This window comes from Procambarus clarkii, chromosome 77 (genome assembly GCF_040958095.1).
Source record: "Procambarus clarkii isolate CNS0578487 chromosome 77, FALCON_Pclarkii_2.0, whole genome shotgun sequence".
Lineage (NCBI taxonomy): Eukaryota > Metazoa > Arthropoda > Malacostraca > Decapoda > Cambaridae > Procambarus > Procambarus clarkii.
This window is the reverse complement of record NC_091226.1, coordinates 17,905,666-17,928,356: the sequence shown is the minus strand read 5'-3', so window position 1 is coordinate 17,928,356 and position 22,691 is coordinate 17,905,666. Positions and strand designations below refer to the sequence as shown.

Below are 22,691 nucleotides of genomic sequence, written 5' to 3'. Positions count from 1 at the left end.
TTCTTATGGGGAAAATTTCTTTCGAAAATTTCTTTCGGGTTGTGAATTTTTGGTTTACTAGCAGTCTCTGGGAATGGATTAAATTAAAAAACCAAGGTGCAACTGTAAATCATCAAACCAAATTAACTCCAGATAGACAATGTTAAGATTAACAATAAAAATGATGGAAAGTTCCTTGGTCTATACATAGACAAGAGACTCAACTTCAGCACCCACATACAACACATAGCCAAAAAAGTCTTAAAAATGGTTGGTATTTTCTCTAAAATCAGATATTATGTTCCTATGCTCTCCTCTCATTATACTACTCGCTAATTTATCCATATCATACAGTATCTGTGGATGGGGTTCAGTCACTGCAAATTACATCAGGCTCATCATCACTCAGCAAAAATCTATTATCACAACTATAACAAACTCTTTTTCTGAAAACACACAGCCCTTTTGCTTAAATCCCTAAACATGATAAACATACACTCACTCCACACATTCTCTTGTGCTATTTACATGTTAAAAAAAAAGTTCTTTCTAAATGCTAATCTAGATCTGAAACTTTTCCCTTGATAGGTAATTACCTAAGTGAAATCTTAAATTACAAAAAAGGTGTAATAGAACCCAAGAGCAACACACTAGAAATAAATATCCCCTCGATATCTCTAGTCAGACTAAATCAGTGCAAACACTCCATGCAAATAAAAGAACTCAGTCTATGGCACTCACTCCCTAATGAATTAAAAAAAAATTCAGCTTATGCCTAATTCAAAAGTAAAACCAAAACATACCTAATTACATCCTCATAGTTTCCTACCTTGTGTTTCTAACTCACACAGTATCTTATGCAATCCACTCACCCAATTTTAGTACTTAAAACATGCAACGTCACCAGTATAATCATTACTGTATTATAATTTTTTACTGTAGTTATTATGTTGAAATCAAATTCTGCTACAATGTACCTTTTAAGTGCTCTTACCTTTATCTGTGGTAGTAGTAGGAATCCATCAGTCTCAGGAGACTATGGAGTTGTGCGCTGGTTGTCGGTCTGGAGTGACCTCTCCAGAGCACAAAGCCAGATTGATGAATGAGACTGATGGATGCTTACTACCTTTATCTGTTAAATAAAGTTCTGCCCGAAATGCTATACAGGTTAGTGGCTTTGCAAGAATGTAAGAACAACTATGTTATGTACTCTCACAATGCAATGTACCTTCTTGCATATAAATATAAAAATAAATAAATAAATAAATAAATAAATAAATAAATAAATAAATAAACACTGAATACAGCCTATAAACAATATGGCTACAAAGGGTGACTACAGCATGTTATATAAACTAGCATGTACAGTATATACCCTAGCCATGAACTGCCCAGGGTGAGGCTCTTTACCCCCAGTAGCAAGACCTCTCAGGGCAAACTCCCAAACACACCAGAAAAGCCACTCTGTCAGTACGGGGGCATCATGAAATGAGCACCCAGGGAAGGAAACCCTAAGCTCATGCAGCTTGAAGTGCAAAACATGATAAGCCCACACAACCAGGCCAGAAGAAAACATGTACGTGCAGCAAATATTAAAGCAAGAAACAAAAACACAAGCAAATGACCCACTGTAAGTCTCACCAAGACATCTGACAGCCAGGGGAAGAACAACTACGCACCACTGAATCAGCAACAGGACTGACCTTGGAGTCAGCTGTGGGCTGGGGTTCTGTACTGCCTGTTGGCAGCTATCAGCACTAATGGATTTATGCTAGTTAGAGGATTCGCTTGTTTTTCCCTTAACAGTTTGCAGTGTTGTTTGGCATTTGATTGTTTAATAGTTTAAGAACTTTGCAGTGTTCTGTAAAGCTTTGCTGACTTTCTAGATTCTTTCCCGGTAGGTTCAAGATATTAAGTCCCCACTCTCTGCGCCCCTATGAGGAGACCATCTCAGTGAGATGATTCAGGGAGATACCAAGGGGCTCCTACCAGAAAAAGCAGTCATTTGGAAGTCTAGAGAGAATCTGTTGTGCATATGGCACTCGGTAGTGCCCAGAGTAGCAGCCAAGGGCCAGATTCACGAAGCAGTTACGCAAGCACATATGAACGTGTAAATCTTTCCTCAATCTTTGATTGCTTTGGTTACATTTATTAAAAACAGTTTACAAGCATGAAAACTTGCCAATCAACTGTTGTTATTGTTATAAACAGCCTCCTGGTGCTTCAGAGCTCATTAACTGTTTAAAAAATGTAAACAAAGCCGCTAAAGATTGAGAAAAGATGTACAGGTTCATAAGTGCTTGAGTAACTGCTTTGTGAATCTGGCTCCAGGTGCCTAACTTCTTGCTAGACTGAGTGTGCCTGTGAGGTCTTTGTAATAAATAAGGGCTTCAAGTTTAATTGATTTGTGCTTTCTATTTAGACTTGAGAAGGATAGTATTTTACTGTTCTCCCATATACCTTTCTGACCCAGTATAGATCACTTGAAAAGTTCACTGTGGCATCAGCACCAGAATGTCTCCTTGCCTAACTTCATAATACAGCTCTAACACAAACACTGGAAGCTTATCTTGGAAAACAACCGATTAAATCCGAAAAGCAATTTTCATGTAGACTCAAAACCTATTTTTGGGCAAGAAAATAAAGGGACGAAAATTAATAAGTACTTACGATTCCATGGTTAATTAAAGGATGTTACGTTGTTATTACAAGTTGAAACTCAAGCAAAGAGATTCTTGACTTCCAATTCTGAGCAGTCTTGCAACTATTTACTATGTTGATTACATCATCCGACTGACACCCATTACCTATTACATGTAAGTTGATCAGATACATATAATTTAGTCAAATAAACTTAAAAACTAAGACTTAAAACTAATTGAGATCAAAAGCAAAAATTGAACTGAAGAAGAAAAAATAAAAAGAATGACAATATGTAAATTAATGTTGAATGAAACAGTGGAAATTGCAACAGAACAGCAAATGGTAATTTTAACTAAATAAACAGAAGGAATAAAATTTTCTATAAGTTTATACATAGCAAATGTCAGCAGTTTTATAAGTTTGGTCATTAATCATTTATGTTAAATAATAGCAAGACATAAGTTGACATTTAGGAAGTAAGGTACAGTGGTACCTCGGAATACGATTGTCCCTGTATATGAGTTTTTTGGAATATGAGCAGGATTTCCTCAGAAAATGTGCCTCGGAAGGCGAGGGTTACCTCGGGATCCGAGTTTGTTGATATGCGTACAGGCCGAATAAGTGTGTGGTGGTACGGTGATCGTCGCCCCTCACCCCTTAGTTTACCAGTGCCTCGTGCGAAGTGACTATCCCACGTTAATTCTTCACCCCAATTTTCAGTGTTTTGTTTGATTTTTGGTCATTTGACCATAAAAGTTATTATATATCTCACCATGGGTCCCAAGAAAGCCAGTGGTAAGGATCAAGGCAAGAAAGCACATGTGAGGATGACAATAGAGGAAAAACAAGAGATCATTCAGAAACATGAAAATGGTACACGTGTTGTTGAACTTTGTAGGCAGTACAACAAACGTCAACGATATGCACTATACTTTGCAAGAAAAAGGACATTATGAGTGCTAAAGTGGCAAACGGCGTAAGAACAATCACGAAACAAAGACCACAAATATTTGAAGAAGTGGAAAAGTTGTTATTAATTTGGATACACAACAAGGAGTTATCGGGTGATAGTGTTTCATAGGCCATCATTTGTGAGAAAGCCAGGGTATTGCACAAAGACCTTGTAAAGAAAACCCCTGGAACGAGTGCAGATACGATAGACTTTAAGGCAAGTAGGGGATGGTTTGAAAAATTTAGAAAAAGAAGTGGTATCCATAGTGTCATCCATATCCACCACACCTCTCCTCCTCCCCCCTCCTCACCATCTTCCATACGCCCACAGCATTCATCAGCAAGGGTAAGTAATAACTTGGACATAGTTTTGTAGGTTTATTTAGATGAATTAGGTATAAAATTTAGTTTGAAGTGAGGTTTTTGGGGTAGTCAGGAACGGATTAATTCATTTCCCATTATTTCTTATGGGGAAATAAGCTTCGGATTATGAGGAAGCTTCATATGCTTCCCAGTCTATGGATTTCAAGCTGAAGTCACCGACTATCAACAGTCGTGACCTATCGTTATCTGCTCTCGCTATAATCTCTCTCATTATTGTTATAAGACCTTCTCATTTACTATCTAGCTCCTCCTTTGACCATGTGCTGCTTGGTGGTGGACTATATGCATTTTTGATCATTAGTTTATCATCTTCATGGCAGATCTCTAGTGCTATTATGTCAACTTCTTGTGGATTGGCAGTCATTATTTCCTTCACCTTTAGGTGTTCTTTCACCAGCACAGCAACGCCACCGCCTTTCCTAATTTTTCTGGCCCGTCTCCAAATTGAGTAGCCCCTTGGGAATATGACCTCATTTAAAATAACATCTTCAAGTTTTGTCTCTGTGAGTGCAACAATGTCTGGTGTCTGCAGCTGTATTACATCACTTAACTCCAGTATGTGTAGCATCAATCAAGAAGACGAACTACAACAAGGTATTTTGAGGTTATCTTGAGGTGATTTCAGGGCTTTGGTATCCCTGCGGCCCAGTCCTCAACCAGGCCTCCACCCCCAGGAAGCAGCCCGTGAAAGCTGACTAACTCCTAGGTACCTATTTACTGCTAGGTAACAGGGGCATCAGGGTGAAAGAAACTCTGCCCATTGTTTCTCGCCGGTGCCCGGGATCGAACCCGGGACCACAGGATCACGCGTCCAGTGTTCTGTCCGCTCAGCCGTCGGCTCCCTGTAAGCCGGTAAGGTAAGCCAAGGTTTCTGGTTGAATATTTTATAGTTATGTGTGTCAATTTAAATTATGTTGTTAGCGGTATAAAAATTGTTGGAAATGTTCTCCTTTGGACTTCCATTGTGAAAATGCAAGTTAATCCAGAAAACGTGCTCATCCAGCAAGGGATCCTTCCCATATAGTCCGGATTAGCGAACATCTACAGTACAGTACAACCGCGATTCAACGTACTATATGGGACCAACCCCAGTGCGTTGGAGCGTTGGATTCGTTGCAAGAGGTGACCTTCAGGAGGCGTTTGCATCAGTGTCTTTTTTTTTTTCTTGTACACAATAAAAATGCAATATCATATTATATACTGTACCTATATATTATTACCCTACTAAAAAATACTGTGTTACATTTGCTATTTACCTTATTGTTGGTAGTTCTACTGTATGTTGAGTACTACAATACAGTTTATGAAAACTATTGTACACTAAAATTACTGCAACTTTAATTTTAACACTGTGTACACACTTAAATTTAACACTTGTTGTATCTGCTCACGTCACACACGATGTTTTTAGATGTTTGCATCAGCTTTGCTGGTGCTTGCTATTGCTGTGGGTTCAGCTGCTTCTGAGCTGGTGCTGGCTGCTGTTGTACCAGTGCTGGGTACAGCTATGCTCATGCTGGGTACGGCTGTTCTTGTGCTGGGCACGGCTGATCTCGTGGTGGGTACGGCTGTTCTCGTGCTGGGTACAGCTGTTCTTGTGCTGGTTGATTTTCTGCTACAAGTTCTTGCAAAATATTGCTTCATTTTTGGCATTAATAAGGCACTATTAGTAAGCACCTGAGACATTTTGTTGTATAACAATACAGTTGTAATCCAAAAATGGTAAATTCCACAATTATTCTTCACCTGCGGTTAAATACTGTACGTTAACCCTTACACTGCTCAGGGGTCCTTGGGACATTTACACCCCTGTGCGCAAGAAAAAAAAAAATTCAAAAAATTGTTTTCTTCTTCTAAACATGTTAATTTGTGTCCCCTGAGCACGGAAAAAATAACAAAAAAATCGTAGGTGACATATTTTGGGCGCAATTGACCGAGGAAGTCTGGCAAAAAGTGGGCGTTGACACAGCGGTCGTCAGACCCGGTCAGCGTCACCCGCGCTGACAGATGGGAGTTGCGACAAAGATATTATTACCTAATTGTTTCAATGTCTCCCATTGATTTTTTCTTAGTTTTTTTGCAGTAATATTATTCAACAGTGTGTATTGTAATATATTTATATAATAAAAGTGGTGAATAATCACTATACTCAAAAGTATGATGTGCATATTAGTGATTCAATTATTATGTTTATAGAACAATAAACAAATAGTTTTGCTGCTATTACACTCTATACACAGGTTATATATAAGTATCTGCATGTTTTGGTCACCATAACGAACCACTAAGTTGGTATTGAGAGTCGAAAAGCAACGAAGAGTTACCGCCACACACCAGCCAGCCACTCGCTGCCACTCCCTCAACACACGCACTAAACTTTCTTCCCCAACAATACCATTTGTGGTGTTATTACACTATATACAGACGTTATATATAAGTATGTATATATTTTGTTCACCACAACTGTACAGCTAAGCTGATATAGTTAGTTCAGGCACTAAGAGTCGTCGCTATACACAGATGGTGGCTGGCGGCTCCCTCACTCATTCAAGGTCACACGCACTAAACTTTCTTCCCCAACAATACATTTTGCAGTGTTATTACCCTATATACACATATTATATATAAGTATCTACATGTTTTATGCACCGTAACTGTACACCTAAGCTTGTAGTGCGCCCAAAGAGCATAGTGGCCACCCTCTAAACAGCTAGACAAATCGTGCAGACGACGTCACCTCCGTCACCCATATGGCTCCTCCCAGCATAATCCTTTTGCTGTTATTACACTAATACACACATTACATATAAGTATCTACATTTGTGTTCACCATAGAGAACCACTGAGCTGGTATGGTGAATGCATACAATAAAAGGTAGCCACACAGTCAGTAAACGATGCTGTCTCCCTCCATCTCTCAGAATCACTCCTCCCACAGCGCTAATTATTACAACAATCCTGCTATTATCACAACCCTGGTTATTTATATCACAGTCATGGGTCATCTGTAATATTGTCATCGCTAAATAATAACAATTATATATTTATTTTGACATTTTTCGGCGATGCTGTGGTCACAAGCTGAACAGCAATGCTGTTTGCTCATGCTGCGTGCGCCGGCCTTGGTTGCTACAACAGTACTGTGCCTCTCACACCTGAGAATATTGCCCACGATTTTTTTTTTAAATGGCATCTGTTTACAAGAGCCCTGAGGAAGCTACTGTGAACCCCGTGTAGCCGCGGGCCATTTGAATCAGGCCTGGCACCCTATGGCGTATATATACGCCTTGCGCACCATGGGACATGTTACTCAGGGCGTATATATACGCCATGCGCAGTTTAAGGGTTAATCACAGACAAAACTAAGGGCACTGGGTGCATACTGTACGAACGCAGACTAGGTTTATACGTACACCGTACAGTATACTGGTGTTTAACCCATAAACCGCGCAAATCATATATATATATGATATCAGTGACAAAACCGAAACCGTGCACATCATATATATATGATTTCGTGTCTAGCGCTATAATTTAAGCGCCCCGCCTGGGATAGGGGCAGCTATAGTACAGCCACAACCGATAGTTGCTAGATGCCACCTAGAAAAAAAATCTAGGCCAACATTCTTGGGTGTTAGAGCGTCAGTATTGAGCAAGCCACCAAGGCTGGCGCACACAGCACGAGCTCACAGCACCGCTGTTCAACTTGTGACCACAGCATCGCCTATAAATGCCATAATATATATGATACTGCTATTATTTAGCAGTGATAGTATTACTGAAGCCCCCTGACTGTGATAAAACTGACCAGGATTCTGATAATAGCAGGATTGTGGTGATATTTAGCGCTGTGCTCCATGGAGGGAGGAGTAAGGCTGTGGAGGCAGGGTTATGGCGTCGTCTTCTGACTGTGTGTGGCCACCTTATATTGACTGCACTCACCATACCAGCTTAGTGGTTCGCTATAGTGAACACAAATATAGATACTTATATATAACGTGTGTATAGTGTGAGATAACAGCGAGAGGAGTAGGTTAGGAGCCGCCATTTTGGTGAGGGAGGAGCGTCGTCTGCACGACTTGGCATGTTGTTTACTGATGGCCACTATGGTCTTTGGGCACCATACCAGCTTATTTGTACAGATATGGTGAATAAAACAGGTAGATACTTATATATAATGTGTTTATATAGCATAATAACACCACAAACAATATTGTTGGAGGAGAAATATTAGTGCGTCTGGCCTTGAGGGCGGCCGCCACCAGCTGACTGTGTGAGTAGCTACGTCTTTGTGCCTTTACTCACCATACAAGCTTAGATGTACAATTATGGTGAACAAAACATGTAAATACGTATATATAACGTCTGTGTATAGTGAATAAATGCAAAAACAGTATTGTGGGAGGAGAATGATGGCAAGTGGGGTGGTGTTGAAGGAAGGAGTGGCTCGCTGTGTTTGGCGGTCACTCCTCGTTCCTTTTTGACTCACAAGACCAACTTAGTAGTTCGTTATGGTGAACAAAACATGCAGATACAGTACTTATATATATAACCTGTGTATATAGTGTAACAACAGCAAAACTATTTGTTTATTGTTTTATGAACATAATATTTGAATCACTAATATGCACACCATAATTTTGAGTACAGCGATGGTTCACACATTTTATTATATAAATATACCACAATTCACTGTATGGAATAATATTACAGTACAACCTCGATTCAACGTACTATATGGGACCAACCCCAGTTCGTTGGAGCGTTGGATTCGTTGCAAGAGGTGACCTTCAGGAGGCGTTTGTGTCAGTGTCTTTTTTTTTCTTGTACACAATAAAAATGCATTATCATATTACATACTCTACCTATATATTACTTCTCTACTAAAAAATACTGTATTTCATAAATTTACCTTATTGTTGAAGTTATGTCCATCTTGAAGTTTCGTGAAGTTGTGAATGCTCTACATTAAATACGTACTGCAGTGCATTATGCCGTTAGCACTGTGTTGATTAAAAGTAGTTCTGCTGTATGTTGAGTACTACAATACAGTTTATGAAAACTATTGTACACTAAAATTACTGCAACTTTAATTTTAACACTGTGTACACACTTAAATTTAACACTTGTTTTAACTGTTCACGCCACACACGATGTTTTTAGATGTTTGCATCAGCTTTGCTGGTGCTCGCTGCTGCTGTGGGTTCAGCTGCTTCTGAGCTGGTGCTGGCTGCTGTTGTACCAGTGCTGGGTACTGCTGTCCATGTGCTGGGTATGGCTGTTGTACCAGTGCTGGGTACAACTGTGCTCGTGCTGGGTACGGCTGTTCTCGTGCTGGGTTCGGCTGTTCTCGTGCTTGGTACGGCTGTTCTCTTGCTGGGTACGGCTGTTCTCTTGCTGGGTACGGCTGTTCTCTTGCTGGGTACGGCTGTTCTCATGCTGGGTACGGCTGTTCTCCTGCTGGGTACAGCTGTTCTCGTGCTGGGGGTACGGCTGTTCTCGTGTTGGGTACGGCTGTTCTCGTGCTGGTTGATTTTCTGCTACTAGTTCTTGCAAAATATTGCTTCATTTTTGGCATTAATAAGGCACTATTAGTAAGCCCCTGAGACATTTTGTTTTATAACCAAAGAGCTGTAGTAAAAAAATGGTCAATTCCACGATTATTCTTCCACCGGCTGATAAATACTGTACGTCAATCGCAGACAAAGCTAAGGGCACTGGGTGCATACTGTACGAATGCAGACTAAGTCTATACATACACCCTTCAGTAGGCTGGTGTTTAAGCCTGATCCAGTAACATAAATTTCCCTTAACAATTCGATTTACATCAAATTATATATTTTTGGGTTATATATTTAGTTTAGGAACATTATTACGATAATAAGAGCTATAAAAAATACTTATTTTGGAACCGATTTATTAATTTTATTATTTCGAAGCCGTAGGTCACTGAACTGTGGCGACGAAATCGAACAAAACACTGCCTGGTGTTGTGTTCGATTTCCAGTAACATATATTTCTCTCAAATATTCAATTTACATCAAATTATATATTTTTGGGTTACATATTTAGTTTAGCAACATTATTACGATAATAAGAGCTATAAAAATACTTACTTTGGAACTGATTTCTTAATTTTATTATTTCGAAGCCGTAGATCGCTGAACTGTGGTGACAAAATCGAACACAACAAGCATGGTGTTGTATGGACAGGGATTAGACCTGTCCACTCGTGCTGTTGTTGTGCTACCAATAACGTGAATAATTTCTCAAATAGGAGATATCTATCTTATTACAGTATATTTTTGGTTTTATTTAGTTTAGTTTAATTAGGATAATAAAGAGTTATTAAAACACCAGTTTTAGAAATGATTTATTAATTTGAAACGTTCAAAGCCATGGGTCACTGAACTATGACAACACAGACGAAAGTGAGTGAAACCTCACTGTAAAGTGAGATTTACTGTACAGTATACCCTTATCTGTCCACCCTCACTCGTCTTGTTTCATCACAGAAAATGTATATAAGAAGATTTCAACATATTAGCTAGCTATTCACGCTTCAGCCTTTAAATTAATTTACAGATACGTGTGCCACAAATCGGTGAACGAAAATCATTGAAACTCAGTCGTTCACTTGTGTGGACGACTGGCTGGTGTTTGGTTAATATGCGTCACTTCTTGTGGACCATTCTGGCTGGTGTTTGGTTCATATGATTCACTTGTTGTGTGGTCCACTTGTGTGATCCAACTTGTCTTATGAAGGAATTATTAATTGTAATCTGTGATAGAATGAAACAGTTTTCCACCACTCTGTGAACTCTGTCCCAACATCATAAGCTTGTGGACCACTTGTGGACCACATGTGCGGTCCACTTGTGTGGTCCACTTGTGTGATCGAACTTGTCATATGAAGGAATTAATGATTGTAATCTGTGATAGAATGTGAAAGTTTTCCACCAGTCTGTGAACTCTGTCTCGATGTCGTAAGCAAATCCGAACATCCCCCACTTCGGCGAACCATTGTTCGTCGAACCGGGTGAGTAAATCCGGCCTGAAAAGTGTGCGAACTAGCTGGAGATTCGTTGAATCGGGGTACGTTGAATCGAGGTTGTACTGTACTGCAAAAAAACTAAGAAAAAATCAATCAGGGACATTGAAATAATTAGGTAATAATATATTTGTGGCAACTGCCGTCTGAGAGCTCGGGCGGAGTAGACCTCGTCTGACGAAGGCTCTGCCAACGCCCCTTTTCTGCCACACTTCCCTACCCTATTGTGGCTAAAATATGCCACCTACGATTTTATTGTTATTTTTTCCGTGATCAGGGAACAAAAATGAATACTTCTATAAGATGAAAGAATTTTTTGGATTTTTTTTTGTTGTTGTTGCACCTGTGGGTGTGAATTCCATTTGGGCCCCTAGCGGTTTGAGGGTTAACCACCGTGCTGCGCGGAGTTTATTGAGAAATTTCCCCGGTGCACATAAATAAAGTGTTCCCAAAAAATTCTTTTTTCTTCGTAAAATAATAAATTTCCTTTCCTGAACATGTCTATGTAAAAATAAATACCAAATTCCACTTACTTTGGCTGTAGGGACGTGGACAAAGTGCGCTGTGAGGTCATCAGGGCCTGGTCGCCCGTGCGTGACTCGCCCAGACACGGTTGCGAGGGCCATTCAAGCACCGGGTGTTGCCACAAATATATATTCAATTATTTGTTTTATGTATTTCCAATGCAGTTTTTTTTTTATCATATATGATTCATATTTATGTCCTTTACAATATGTATACAGTAGAACGTTCATAATGTTTCATGGAACTGTGATACATGTGTCAGTAATGTGTCCACAATAAATGTTTATTGTCGCAATATTACCTGTTAAAAATTCACTAAAATTACAATATGTACAGTTTCACACACTATTTACACAGTAACACACTGTATTACACACTCAGTACTTCGGAAGTGAGTAATAATCAACGAAGTAGTCCATGGTACACAGCGCGACTTCGCTCTCAGTGCACCAGGTACAGATAAATTTTCGCTTCCTGTTTCTTCATTCTGTGTGCTTGCAAATAACGCACTTACGTACACCCTTGGCTTTAGTACCTGTAGGTTGTATGTAGCCAGGTTTGTAAAGCATAAGGTAGTATTGAAAAGATTATAGGAAAAGATCAATTTGTAAGGTAGTCTTGAAAAGATCGCTTTGTATGGTCCCACACAGGAAGAGATTCAGCTTCCCTCAAGAGTGTCCGTCAGTCAGAAAGAGATTCAGCTAGCCTCAAGAGTGTCCATCAGTTGGGAAGAGATTCAGGCATTCTTGAGAATATCTATGGAAAACACCACCATGGAAGCCGCTAACACTGTTCATCTATGCTACTTGTATCAGAAGCATCATCACTGAACGCAGAAAACAATTCATCTATGATGATCTGAATAAATTGGAGATAGCATAGGATTGCAAGGGTGACGCTCAGAGCTACAACTGGATATGCTCGCTGTATCGTCCTCATAAGTGCTGTATCACTTGCATCAGACCCTTGTGTTAGGTCCTTATTGCGCCTAGCTTCACCAATATTATGACCCTTATGTTCTTCAAACAATAAGGTTTGAATTTCACCAACAGAGCGTTATCTTTTAACACCACGTCAGACAGGTGTTTGAAAGTCAGAGGCGCGTGAGCCACCCATGGTTGCTCGCTCATTCAGTACTAACCCAGCCAACAGCCCTAGGGCATTCTGGGAATTTTTTCCAAGATGGCTGCCTCTCACTGGACGTCTTAAGAGTCCATTTCGTACACAACAAACCTCGCACACATTTAGAATGGGTACGGAAAAATCAGAGTTTTCTCGGTTGGCGCAGTTTCCGGCCGACCGAGAATATTCGGTTGGCGCAGTTAAGTGGTTAAGTAAGTAAATGTAATATTAAGTTTGCTTTTGCTTTCCCATGGTCAAGAAGCCTATTTTAAAATAAATAAAAAAATTTGTGTGCATTATAAGGGTGACTGGTGGCCTGAAGAACAGAATGGGAGACCTTTGTACCTGCTGGCATTTGGAATAGTTTGATATACAGTACCTACAAGAGAATTTTCTGTGACCACATAACCCGTCAAATAAAATATCTCGTTGAACACAGTGTAGGGGTTAAGCAATGCCAAGTGGGGGTCCCACCGACTGCACTACGGTTATCTTCTGCAATGCATGGAGAAGACCAAAATCTGCTATAAATACGCTTTTGGTTTTGCATCTATTCGCTAGGCAATTAATTTGCAAACATTTAGACACCAAATTTATTGTTAAAACCCAACAAATAAGTTAAAAATGTTAAATGATTGTAAACATTTTACACAACTGGCCCACAAGCCGCCAGAGTTCCAAGAATGCTCACCATCTGGAATGTGCGGAGAGGATGGACTGTGACACTTTTGATTCTTTATTTTAGACAAAAGTTTTCATTGATGCAATATATTTCTAAATTACACTTGCAAATGAGCTAATTAATTAAAAAAAATAGAGGCTGAGCTTGAAGTGTGTGGACTAGACAGTTGTTTGAAATGATTTCAATGCAGATATTTGTGATCCATGATTATTGATGATGGCAGTGTCCCTACTCTGTAAACATTTTTGGATTAACCCTTCACTCTCCCTCCTTTGCTATCACCCCCACATTAGTATCTCTTTCGCTTGACAGGACAAAGGTTTATTAATTAAACAAGCATATTCCATCTAGATTTATTATAATTTAAATTGCTTGAACAATTAATATTTAGACTGCAATTTTTAAAATCATTACACATGAAAATAAACAGAAAGTACTTAAAATAAATTTGTACACATAAAACAGAACACAAAAAACCAGCGTTGAATGTAACAAAACGCCATTTTCTGGGTGAGACCCGGAGGCTCCCCGGAGCTTACTAGGCTGATATGCTAATGTCAGACTTTGGCATCAGTCATGTGTATGGAGTTCTGTGGGCCTACCGGGGACCACGAGCCAGAACCTGGCCCCCTCAGAGAGGCATGGGGAGCAATGGCCTATAGAAACCCCCATGTGGTTGGAAGCATTCTATGTCTGCCATCGACTGGGTCAGGCACCCAGAAAGGTAAGTGTCCCAAAACACACCACTATTCTGGTGAAAATTGCTACCACAAGCCGAACAAGTGGCTAGAACTCCCCCTAAAAGAAACGAGCAAACGATCATGACGTCATACGTCGCCACGCCGCTGTCTGCGCAGCTCCCCCCTCCCCGGGAGGGGGAAGGGGGAGCCCCAGACCCACCACGCTGACTATCCACCATCAGTTCGGAGGCTGGATGTCAAAAAAAAAAAAATGCGAAAACCACCAACCGGGGGGAGGGAGGGAGGGATGCCGGGGAGCCTCCGGGTCTCATCCAGAAAATGGCGTTTCAATACATTCAACGCTGCTTTTCTGGGGGGAGCCCCTTCGGCTCCACAACTCTAAGCAGCCAGGACCCTGTCCGACCGCCAAAAGCACTGCGCCCGAATAGCAGACTAGGACATGTCGCCAAAAACTGCAGCAAGGGCAGTGAACTTACGGACATCACGGGCACGGGGATAGACCGCAGACAGGCTGGATGAAATAACCCTGCGGACGACCCAGGAGACCCGAACCCGCAAACAGGGAAGAAGGGGAAACTGGATCAACCCAAAGCGCGTCCCCGGACACAGAAGCCGCGGCGTGCAAATAACTGCAGACGAATGCAACTGAACACAAGGCATGATGCACCCCCAGCCTGACCAACGAAGCATCAACAACCCAAGGACCCTTCTGGAAAGCAGCAGCCTCATTCATCGCCAGAAAAGAAGGGGATGGCTGCAGATGAACAAAATGATTGCTCTGATCGAAGGAGCAGAAACCCCTGCGCGGGAGGAGAGCATGAAGCTACCCGACCCGAACCCCAGAGGCTAATGCCAATAGGAAAAAGTACCTCCGAGAAACAAACCGGAACCGAAGGAGCTTCAATAAACCAAGGAGAAGAAAGAAAAAAGAGCACTCTGTCCAAAGACCAGGATAGCTCAGGCGGCACATGAGCAGGCCAGAGGTGAAACAAAGTGCGAGACAGCTTGTGGAACGCTGCAGAAGTAACCTCAAAACTGAACACAAGCGGAAGCAGCTTCGTCATCGCTGCACGATACGAGGTGACAGTATGCGGCAAAATGACGGCCCCGAACCCCAACAAGAGAAGGACAAGACTACGCCAACAAAACACAGCCATCTAAGATAGTACAGAAGGAAAAAGGAAGGACCACCAAAACCCCACACTGCCGCCAAGAAGCACAAAGGTGGGACACCATCAATGAAGCCACCTGATCACCAACAGAAGGTGAGAGACTCGAGGCAGAGCCAAACCAGCCCCGCCATGGACCAATGAGCCGAGGAAGAGGCACAGCCGCGGGAAGATCTCAGGTGCGACCACCACGCAGGAAGAGCCGGAAACCCGAGCCAGCAAAGAAGGAGATGGAACGTCTGCCGGACAGAAAAACATTCCAACGCTAGCGAGCTCACCAGGAGGTTGGAGACCACAGCCCCGACTGAGACTCAAGAGAAGGGACACTGTGAGACTCCGAAAATGCCAACAGGCAGGGAAAGCCAGGAACCAGAAATCCAAACCTGGCAACAGGAGAGCCAAAAGGCACAAACAAAACATACAATGTGCAGGAGAAAAGGAAGCCGAGGAATGAAGAAGGCAGGCAGCAAACGGGAACGAAAGGCATGCCAACAACACACAGTCATTGGTCATGTCCCAACACAAGACCAAACTGAAAAAAGTGCAAGGTTCGCCACCAGACTAGCACCTGAAACGAGGGGTATGGGCTAAGATGAGAGACAACGGGAAGTAAACCACACGTCACTGGGAGACAGAAGAACCAGAGGGGACAACAACCCCACAAGCAAGACCCTCAGAGGAAATGAGAGGGTACATAAAGAGAGAACAATGAACACAAGGGGCACACATACTAGGGAACACAGGTGGAACGGATGCCTAATGAGCAATAAAAATGATAGAAAGAAGGATTCTAGTGTCAGAGTAGGAGACAAATGGAATGCATGAGGAAGGGATGTGGCGGAGGCTGACCCCACACAAAGCGTCAAGTGTAGATACGACAGAGCCCAAGAGGCTCAGGAAGCTGTACAGCTGTACAGAAGCTGTACAGAAGTCGAACAACAGGCGAAAGGAGAGACCAAAAACCCAGAGCTCAACCCCCACAAGCACAACTAGGCAAGCACAACAAGGTAAGCACAGAGGCCATATATATGGTAGGTGAGTGACAGGGGCAGGACTAAAGAGCCAAAGCTCAATCCCAGCAAGCACAACTAGGTGAGGTCAACTAGGGAGTACAGAGAATCCAACGTACCTGGAAGGGCTAAGCCAGGCACTGCAAGGCAGGCAAGGAATGAGTGACCCAGATAAGACCATATTAACAAACAGCACAGACAAACAAGGAAGGCCCCAGGAGGAAACACTCAAGGGCCAAACAAAATGCCACAACCAAACCCCAACACCCATCCTCACTAACAAAACTGCATCAAAATGCTACCTCATAACAACCTGACACAGTAACATGTACCTCATAACAGTCACCACCACCATTGCACCATGTAACCTGGTGGACATGGGGCCCTAGGACTGACTCAAGCATGGGTAGGACATGCAAATGAGTGGGACTGGATGGGTACAGTGAGGAGCTGCCTCGCACACCAGACCGCAGAAATTCGCCTGCAAAACGTAGGCACGAACGTATCACAACACAACGTAGCCGAGAAGATTCCGGGATCACACCCAGGGGAAGGCCAGAGCTGCACATGCAGAAGGTGAGGGTAGAAGCAAAGGAGGCACCCCGCACCCATAACACAGGGAAAACCCTGGCATCCTCCCCGTAGCTGCAATCCAGAACACCCCAGTAGCTACGGGAAACGGACTGAAAAATCGAGAAGAGCTAGAGCCGAAGCACCTGAAAGAAAAGGATGCAAAACACCAGCACTTGTGCACACCGCCCAGACCAAAACAAAAGCCCCACAGCGCACGTGCAGGACACGATGTCCGAACCGCACAACCTGCTCGGCGGGAAGGCGCCAACTAGGACAACAGTACAAGAAAAAAAGCCAAACAGGTCGTGACCCGAGTGATTCGCTTAGGAGCAGGAACAGCCCAGCTCATGGGAACAGGAGCCATAAAGTAGAAAGCAGCAACATACATAACCGGTTTATTTAAGGATGACAAGGAACCTAATCGGCAACCCAATTGGGCTGGCATCCCGGACAAGGATAATGTAAAGAAAACAAGCAGCACAGAGAGAAGATATAATAACAAAAGATCGAGACAGGACCGAAAACCAAGAAGAAGCCCGAAAAGAGGACCAACAAGCCCTAGAAAGGACCAGAGGGAAGCCACACCGAAAGACGACAGACGTTCCAATAACACAGGAAGTAGCGAAAACCCTTCCCGAACCTTCGAGAACACAGAGAAACAAGCACAAATCACGAAGGCTCATAGACGCACAGTCGCACCCCAGACCAAAAGTCATGCAGAACCCCAAGAAGAAGGAAACATGATGGGGGAGTCCTGTCCCAAGAAAAAAGGGGGTAAATAAACGGAAAAGAGCACCCACCAACAGGAGAGAACTAACAGATGCAAGGGACAAGGAACCGAGCACGGGAAGGGGACAACGCCCAACAACTCGTACGGAGAGGGGGGGGGAAGGAAAAACCCCACTCATCATAACCGTAAGCTCCGCTCAGAGGGTAGAACAACCCCGGCGGGGTCCAACGGGGCCTGAAGCCTCCCAAGTGAGCCCATCTCCAGCCCCAGGAACCCACACAACAGGGCCCCAGGGCCGAGCAATTCCTTCAAAATCCTGGCCTCACAAAAAAAAAACAGGGCAGCCGCAAAAAGTACTAAGGAAGTACCCACTGGCAGACTAGGGAGTACAACACGGCTGGAGGAACAGGCTCGAATGTCCCCGTCGCTACCCCGGAAGGGGAATTCCTCGAGACCGCCGAGTCTCAAAACCATCGAAGCCCCATCCCGATCCCACAGACAGTGAAGACCCGGATGCAGGGAGGGAGGAAGGGGGGAGGGGACCAGACTAGACCGCAACAGGGGAAAAACAAGGGGGCATGAAAGGAAATCGAAGCAACCAACACCCCCAAGCCCCGTCACACCAACCAAAACGAGGCAGCCTCGGGGCTTCCGGGGAGCAAACAACCTAGAGTGTTGCCACCACCGAAACTTGACATGCAATGCCCGTGCTGCCTGCACCCGCATAGTCAGCATAAGATTGGATAATCAAGCCACAAACAAGCAACAAAACTCACAGGGCTCTGGGTTGAAGGTGCCACCAACCCCACAGGCAGCAGACGGAGGCAAAACAGTGAGTCACCCTGAGACAAAGGGACAGAGCAACCCTCGAACTCGCACAAAGCGAGGGGGGGGACTCCAGGGTCACATTCATCGGACCCATGCATCCCCGTGGGGATTCCCAGGGTCCTGAGCGTTTACCAACAGGGACTCACGCCCAGGTAATCCCAGGCAGGGTACTGCTAATCGGCCCCCAAGTCTACCAAGCAACCTTCTAAGAACTGAACCTCCGGAACGTGTACACTCACGGGGACCTAGCAGGGGGGGATCACCGGAAGAAGGAAGAGTACTCAGTACACAGGGGGCAGGAACCCCCCACCAGGCAGACAAACAAAATGAAAAAGAAAACCCCGCAAGACGACAGCGAACCCAGGGGGGGCAGAGCCGGCCACTGTGATTGGTGAAAACAAGCTGCACAGTACCCTACGCCCCTACCAGTGCAAACTGCCCCCTACCCCAAGGCGAAAAAAAGAGACAGAACACCCTAGCACACAAAGAGCGGCCGAAAACCAAGCAGTAAACGGCCTAGTAGGGCCAGAACCCAAGGAACTTGTGGAAGGGAACTCCCAAGCCCCAAGGGCAGTACTTACAGGGCACCTAGGGAAGGAAACCCTAGGCGCATGCAGCCCGAGTATTGAAGAATCACTCCCGGCTCGCGCACCACCTAAAAGACAGACACCACACACTAGGTACAGTGCTGAAACAACCACCGGTGCCAGAGCACACAACCTCAGCCTTTAGCATCAGCCTTAGAACTGATGGTGGATAGCTGGCGATGTGGGTCTGAGTCTTCCCCTTCCCTCTCCCTAGGAGGGGGGAGCTGCCCAGACAGCGGCGTGGCGACGTGTGGCGTTATGGTCGTTTGCTCGTTTCTTTTAGGGGGAGTTCTAGCCACTTGTTCGGCTTGTGGTAGCAATTTTTCCCAGAATAGGGGTTTGTTTTGGGACGCTTACCTTTCTGGGTGCCTGACCCAGTCAATGGCAGACATAAAATGCTTCCAACCACACGGGGTTTCTATAGGCCATTGCGCCCCATGCCTCTCTGAGGGGGCCAGGTTGTGGCTCATGGTCCCTGGTAGGCCCACAGAACTCCATACACATGACTGAGGCCAAAGTCTGACATTAGCATATCAGCCTAGTAAGCTCCAGGGAGCTGAAGGGCTTCCCCCAGAAAACAGATATTAATTATCTAGAACTCGATTTCAATTGTCAATAATTCTCAGTCACAAATATAATTTGTAATATTCTTGAAATTTTTTTAAATTTTCATAATACAAAACAAGCATACTATTTTACAAATTGTATAAAAACAAGTGTCTCTCTGTGCATAACAGAATTCTTTGGAAAGCCTGAATCATAATGCCCTTGGGCTCCAGTTGACACTATTTTATCATGATAATATTTTGGAAGATGGTAGGCTATTGCATGTGTGTTTATACTTATATTATTATTATTAATACATATTAAAAATTTTGTAATAAAATGTTTCACTTTTATTGACTCTTAAACTGCACAGGCTATTTCAATACATTGTCTACCATGGAAATACAAAAATATATAAAAAATTATATATAATTTTATACTTTGTTAACTAGTCCAGGGAACATGGAAATTCAAGTTAAATGCCTCTACCTATCATGGTTTAGCTGAGGTGGCCAGGAGAAGCTTGATGTTATGTTTTGTTGATTTTCAGAAACGAGGTCAGGTGCCGCTCAGGAATAATTTTCAATGTTTCTCACTTTATTTATTCTTATTTATTCATAATGTAATGATGTGTCAATAGTGGTATTCATTATGTATTGGTGAGATCTGGTGTTTAGCATGTAAGATAATGGAGATTTTTTCTTTGATGAAGATACTTCTAGAATTTGTAATCTGCTCTCAGTTGCAGCAGAATCAAGTACTTCTATGTGTTTCTCAAGCATTTTTCTAGTGAATGGCACATCATTGTGATCACAAAGTGTTATACGACAAAGAGTTCTGGGAAGACAGGACATCATGAGCATAACTCTCATCCTGTAACTACATTTAGGTAATTACACTTAGGTAATTACTTATTTGCTGTTGTTAAAAGTTAAATGGATCCTAGCATTACTGCCCTGTATGTTTGGATGGTGATGTGCCAGACATGGTCCACATCATTTTACTAAGGCTCAGGAAGGAAACCAATGGAATCAGAATTTTTCCAAATATGTCAAATGGTCCCTAGTGTCAAATGACATACCACTGGAATGCATTAGGCATTTAAAAAGAAAATGGGGCACCTTAAATCATCTCCAAACAATAGAGCATCAGATTTTAAGTAACTGGAGCAGTTTAAGGGTTAAAAAATAATCCAATCATTTTTATTTGGTTTAAAAATCAAAATATGATCTAAGGAAACATTTACTGTAATTATACAGCAGACATTTCTTCTCATTTCAGTCAATAATAAGTCCATGGAAATAATTAAGTAAGGCTTCACCGGATGATTGATCACAGTTTCCACACACTCCATGAATAATTGCGACCTCCTCTTTGAGTTTTTCAAGCATCTCAATCCTCTTCTGGAAGTTATGGCGCTTCTGCATCTTCTCAGATTCAATCATTAGATCTATGTATTCTTTTGTTGATATGGGGTTTGGCTTGAGAGCAATTTCCTCTAATCGTTCCACATGATTCTGGGCTTCCCTTATCATTCCAATAAGTATTTGTGCATGGGCATTAATGTCATTCTCAATCGCTTTGATCACACCTTCTTTGTCAAGTTTTCTTTTTTGAGCATTCTCATAGCGGTCCAGAAGTTCCTGGACTGTCCGTGTTTCTTTTACCCAAGTGTGCTCATACCTGAACTTCATGTTCTTATGAAGATTCCAGTAACACTTCTCCGGACAGACCCTGCAGTAGTTTGATGTCATTGCCCAGCAGCTGGCTTTGTTAGCATCATCAGGAATATAACATGGGTAATGACAAGTCATGTTGCACTTTATACAATTTGTCACATGTTCCCGGGAATTCAGGTCAATCTTAGTAATCTTAGGAACCTCAACTTCTTCCTGATTATTTGCACTTCCTTTCATGTCATCATGAAGGTATGCCAACATTTCTCTCTCTTGGTTTAAACATGTTAGCTTGCCTAAACCTAAATGAATCTGATTCTGTAAACCAATTACTACTAACTGTAGGCGACTTCGTTCCTCAAGAACCTCCTTGGTAAGTGTCAGACTTGCTGGAAAAGCCTTTCCCAACTTTAAAAAGAAGTTGGTCATGCTTCGGTAACCCATCTCCCAAAATAACTTACATATGTAAGCAGAATCATCATTATCTGAATCGGAATCATCACTTCCTCCACTTCCACCAGTGTTACGAGCATACAGAGCACTGTTGTTAAATTTGTAAAATCCAGAGAAATTAACACCAGCTTTTTCAAGTGCATCCAATACTGGAGGAGCCTTAGCATCTGCAAATGTTGCCATAACATAAATATTGTCTTTAATATCTTTACCAAACATTGAAGAAAGGCCATCATATACATATCTCTGTGTTTGAGTCAATCGTGCAGCAGAAGCAGGAGTAACAAAACCAACTCCATCAACCTGATCAATTCCATAATCTTGTTTCAGGAACATTTCAAGCTGTTTCATCATTTCACGATCATGCTGAATGCCTCTGGTGTCCCCAAAGCCTGGAGTGTCAATGAGCACATAATTGTACTCAAATGGCATTCCTGGTAATTGATAAAATGCATAAGCTGTGATCAGATCTGTCTGACTTTCGGCTTGGGAACGCTTGGGAGCATTTTTATCATCAATAAGAATTAGTCTGAAGTTGTCAGCAAAGTCAATGCGGTAAATGAAGTTCACCATGGCATTGATGAGAGTTGTCTTACCAGTACCTGTGGCCCCCACCAAGAGTATCACCTTGGTTGGCCTATTGGTCTTCTGGCCAAGGGACATCTTCTGTACCTTATCTTCATCATTCTTGTGTTCCACATTCATCATCAATTTCCGTATTTCAAGGCCTTCATCAGTGGCATGTTGTCTGCTAAAACTGTCCTTTGCTCTTCTCTTCAGCAATGCCTTTTCATATTCGGCAGAGACAGATGTTTTTGGTGTTGGTGTCATAGTCTTAATGGTTGAGGTCTTGGAATTCTGTGAACATGAAAGATGATGCCATCAATGATGCTAACGTATTAAATGGCAAATTAAATTTAGTGACGTCAATCACATTTTTCAGTCTAGTCAGCAGTGAAGGCAATCCATATCACTGATAAACAAAATGAAGATATCAGACTGTATATCAGTTTAATCTGAATTAAAGCATTTAATTTATTTAAAATTTCTTACTAGGTAAGCACTATTATCTATTGAACAC

At 42.5% G+C, this 22,691-nt stretch overlaps 2 protein-coding genes across 2 annotated transcripts in view; both read right to left on the bottom strand.

Moving 5' to 3' along the window:
* Positions 1-22,691, bottom strand: part of LOC123747182 (uncharacterized) — a 64,241-nt gene that overhangs the window by 10,507 nt on the left and 31,043 nt on the right. The window contains exon 2 of the mRNA XM_069313957.1: positions 2,650-2,786. Within this exon, the coding sequence (XP_069170058.1) occupies positions 2,650-2,657 (8 nt within the window). The 5' untranslated portion in view covers positions 2,658-2,786. The remainder of the gene's footprint in view (positions 1-2,649; positions 2,787-22,691) is intronic.
* LOC123747181 (uncharacterized) lies at positions 19,406-22,538 on the bottom strand. The gene has a single exon (XM_045729222.2). It carries the CDS (start codon positions 22,439-22,441, stop codon positions 20,759-20,761), a length of 1,683 nt encoding a protein of 560 aa, XP_045585178.2. The 5' UTR covers positions 22,442-22,538; the 3' UTR covers positions 19,406-20,758.

What these genes read in the sequence shown, in the direction of transcription:
- LOC123747181 (XM_045729222.2), bottom strand. Translation starts at nt 22,441, where the DNA reads ATGACACCAACACCAAAAACATCTGTCTCTGCCGAATATGAAAAGGCA.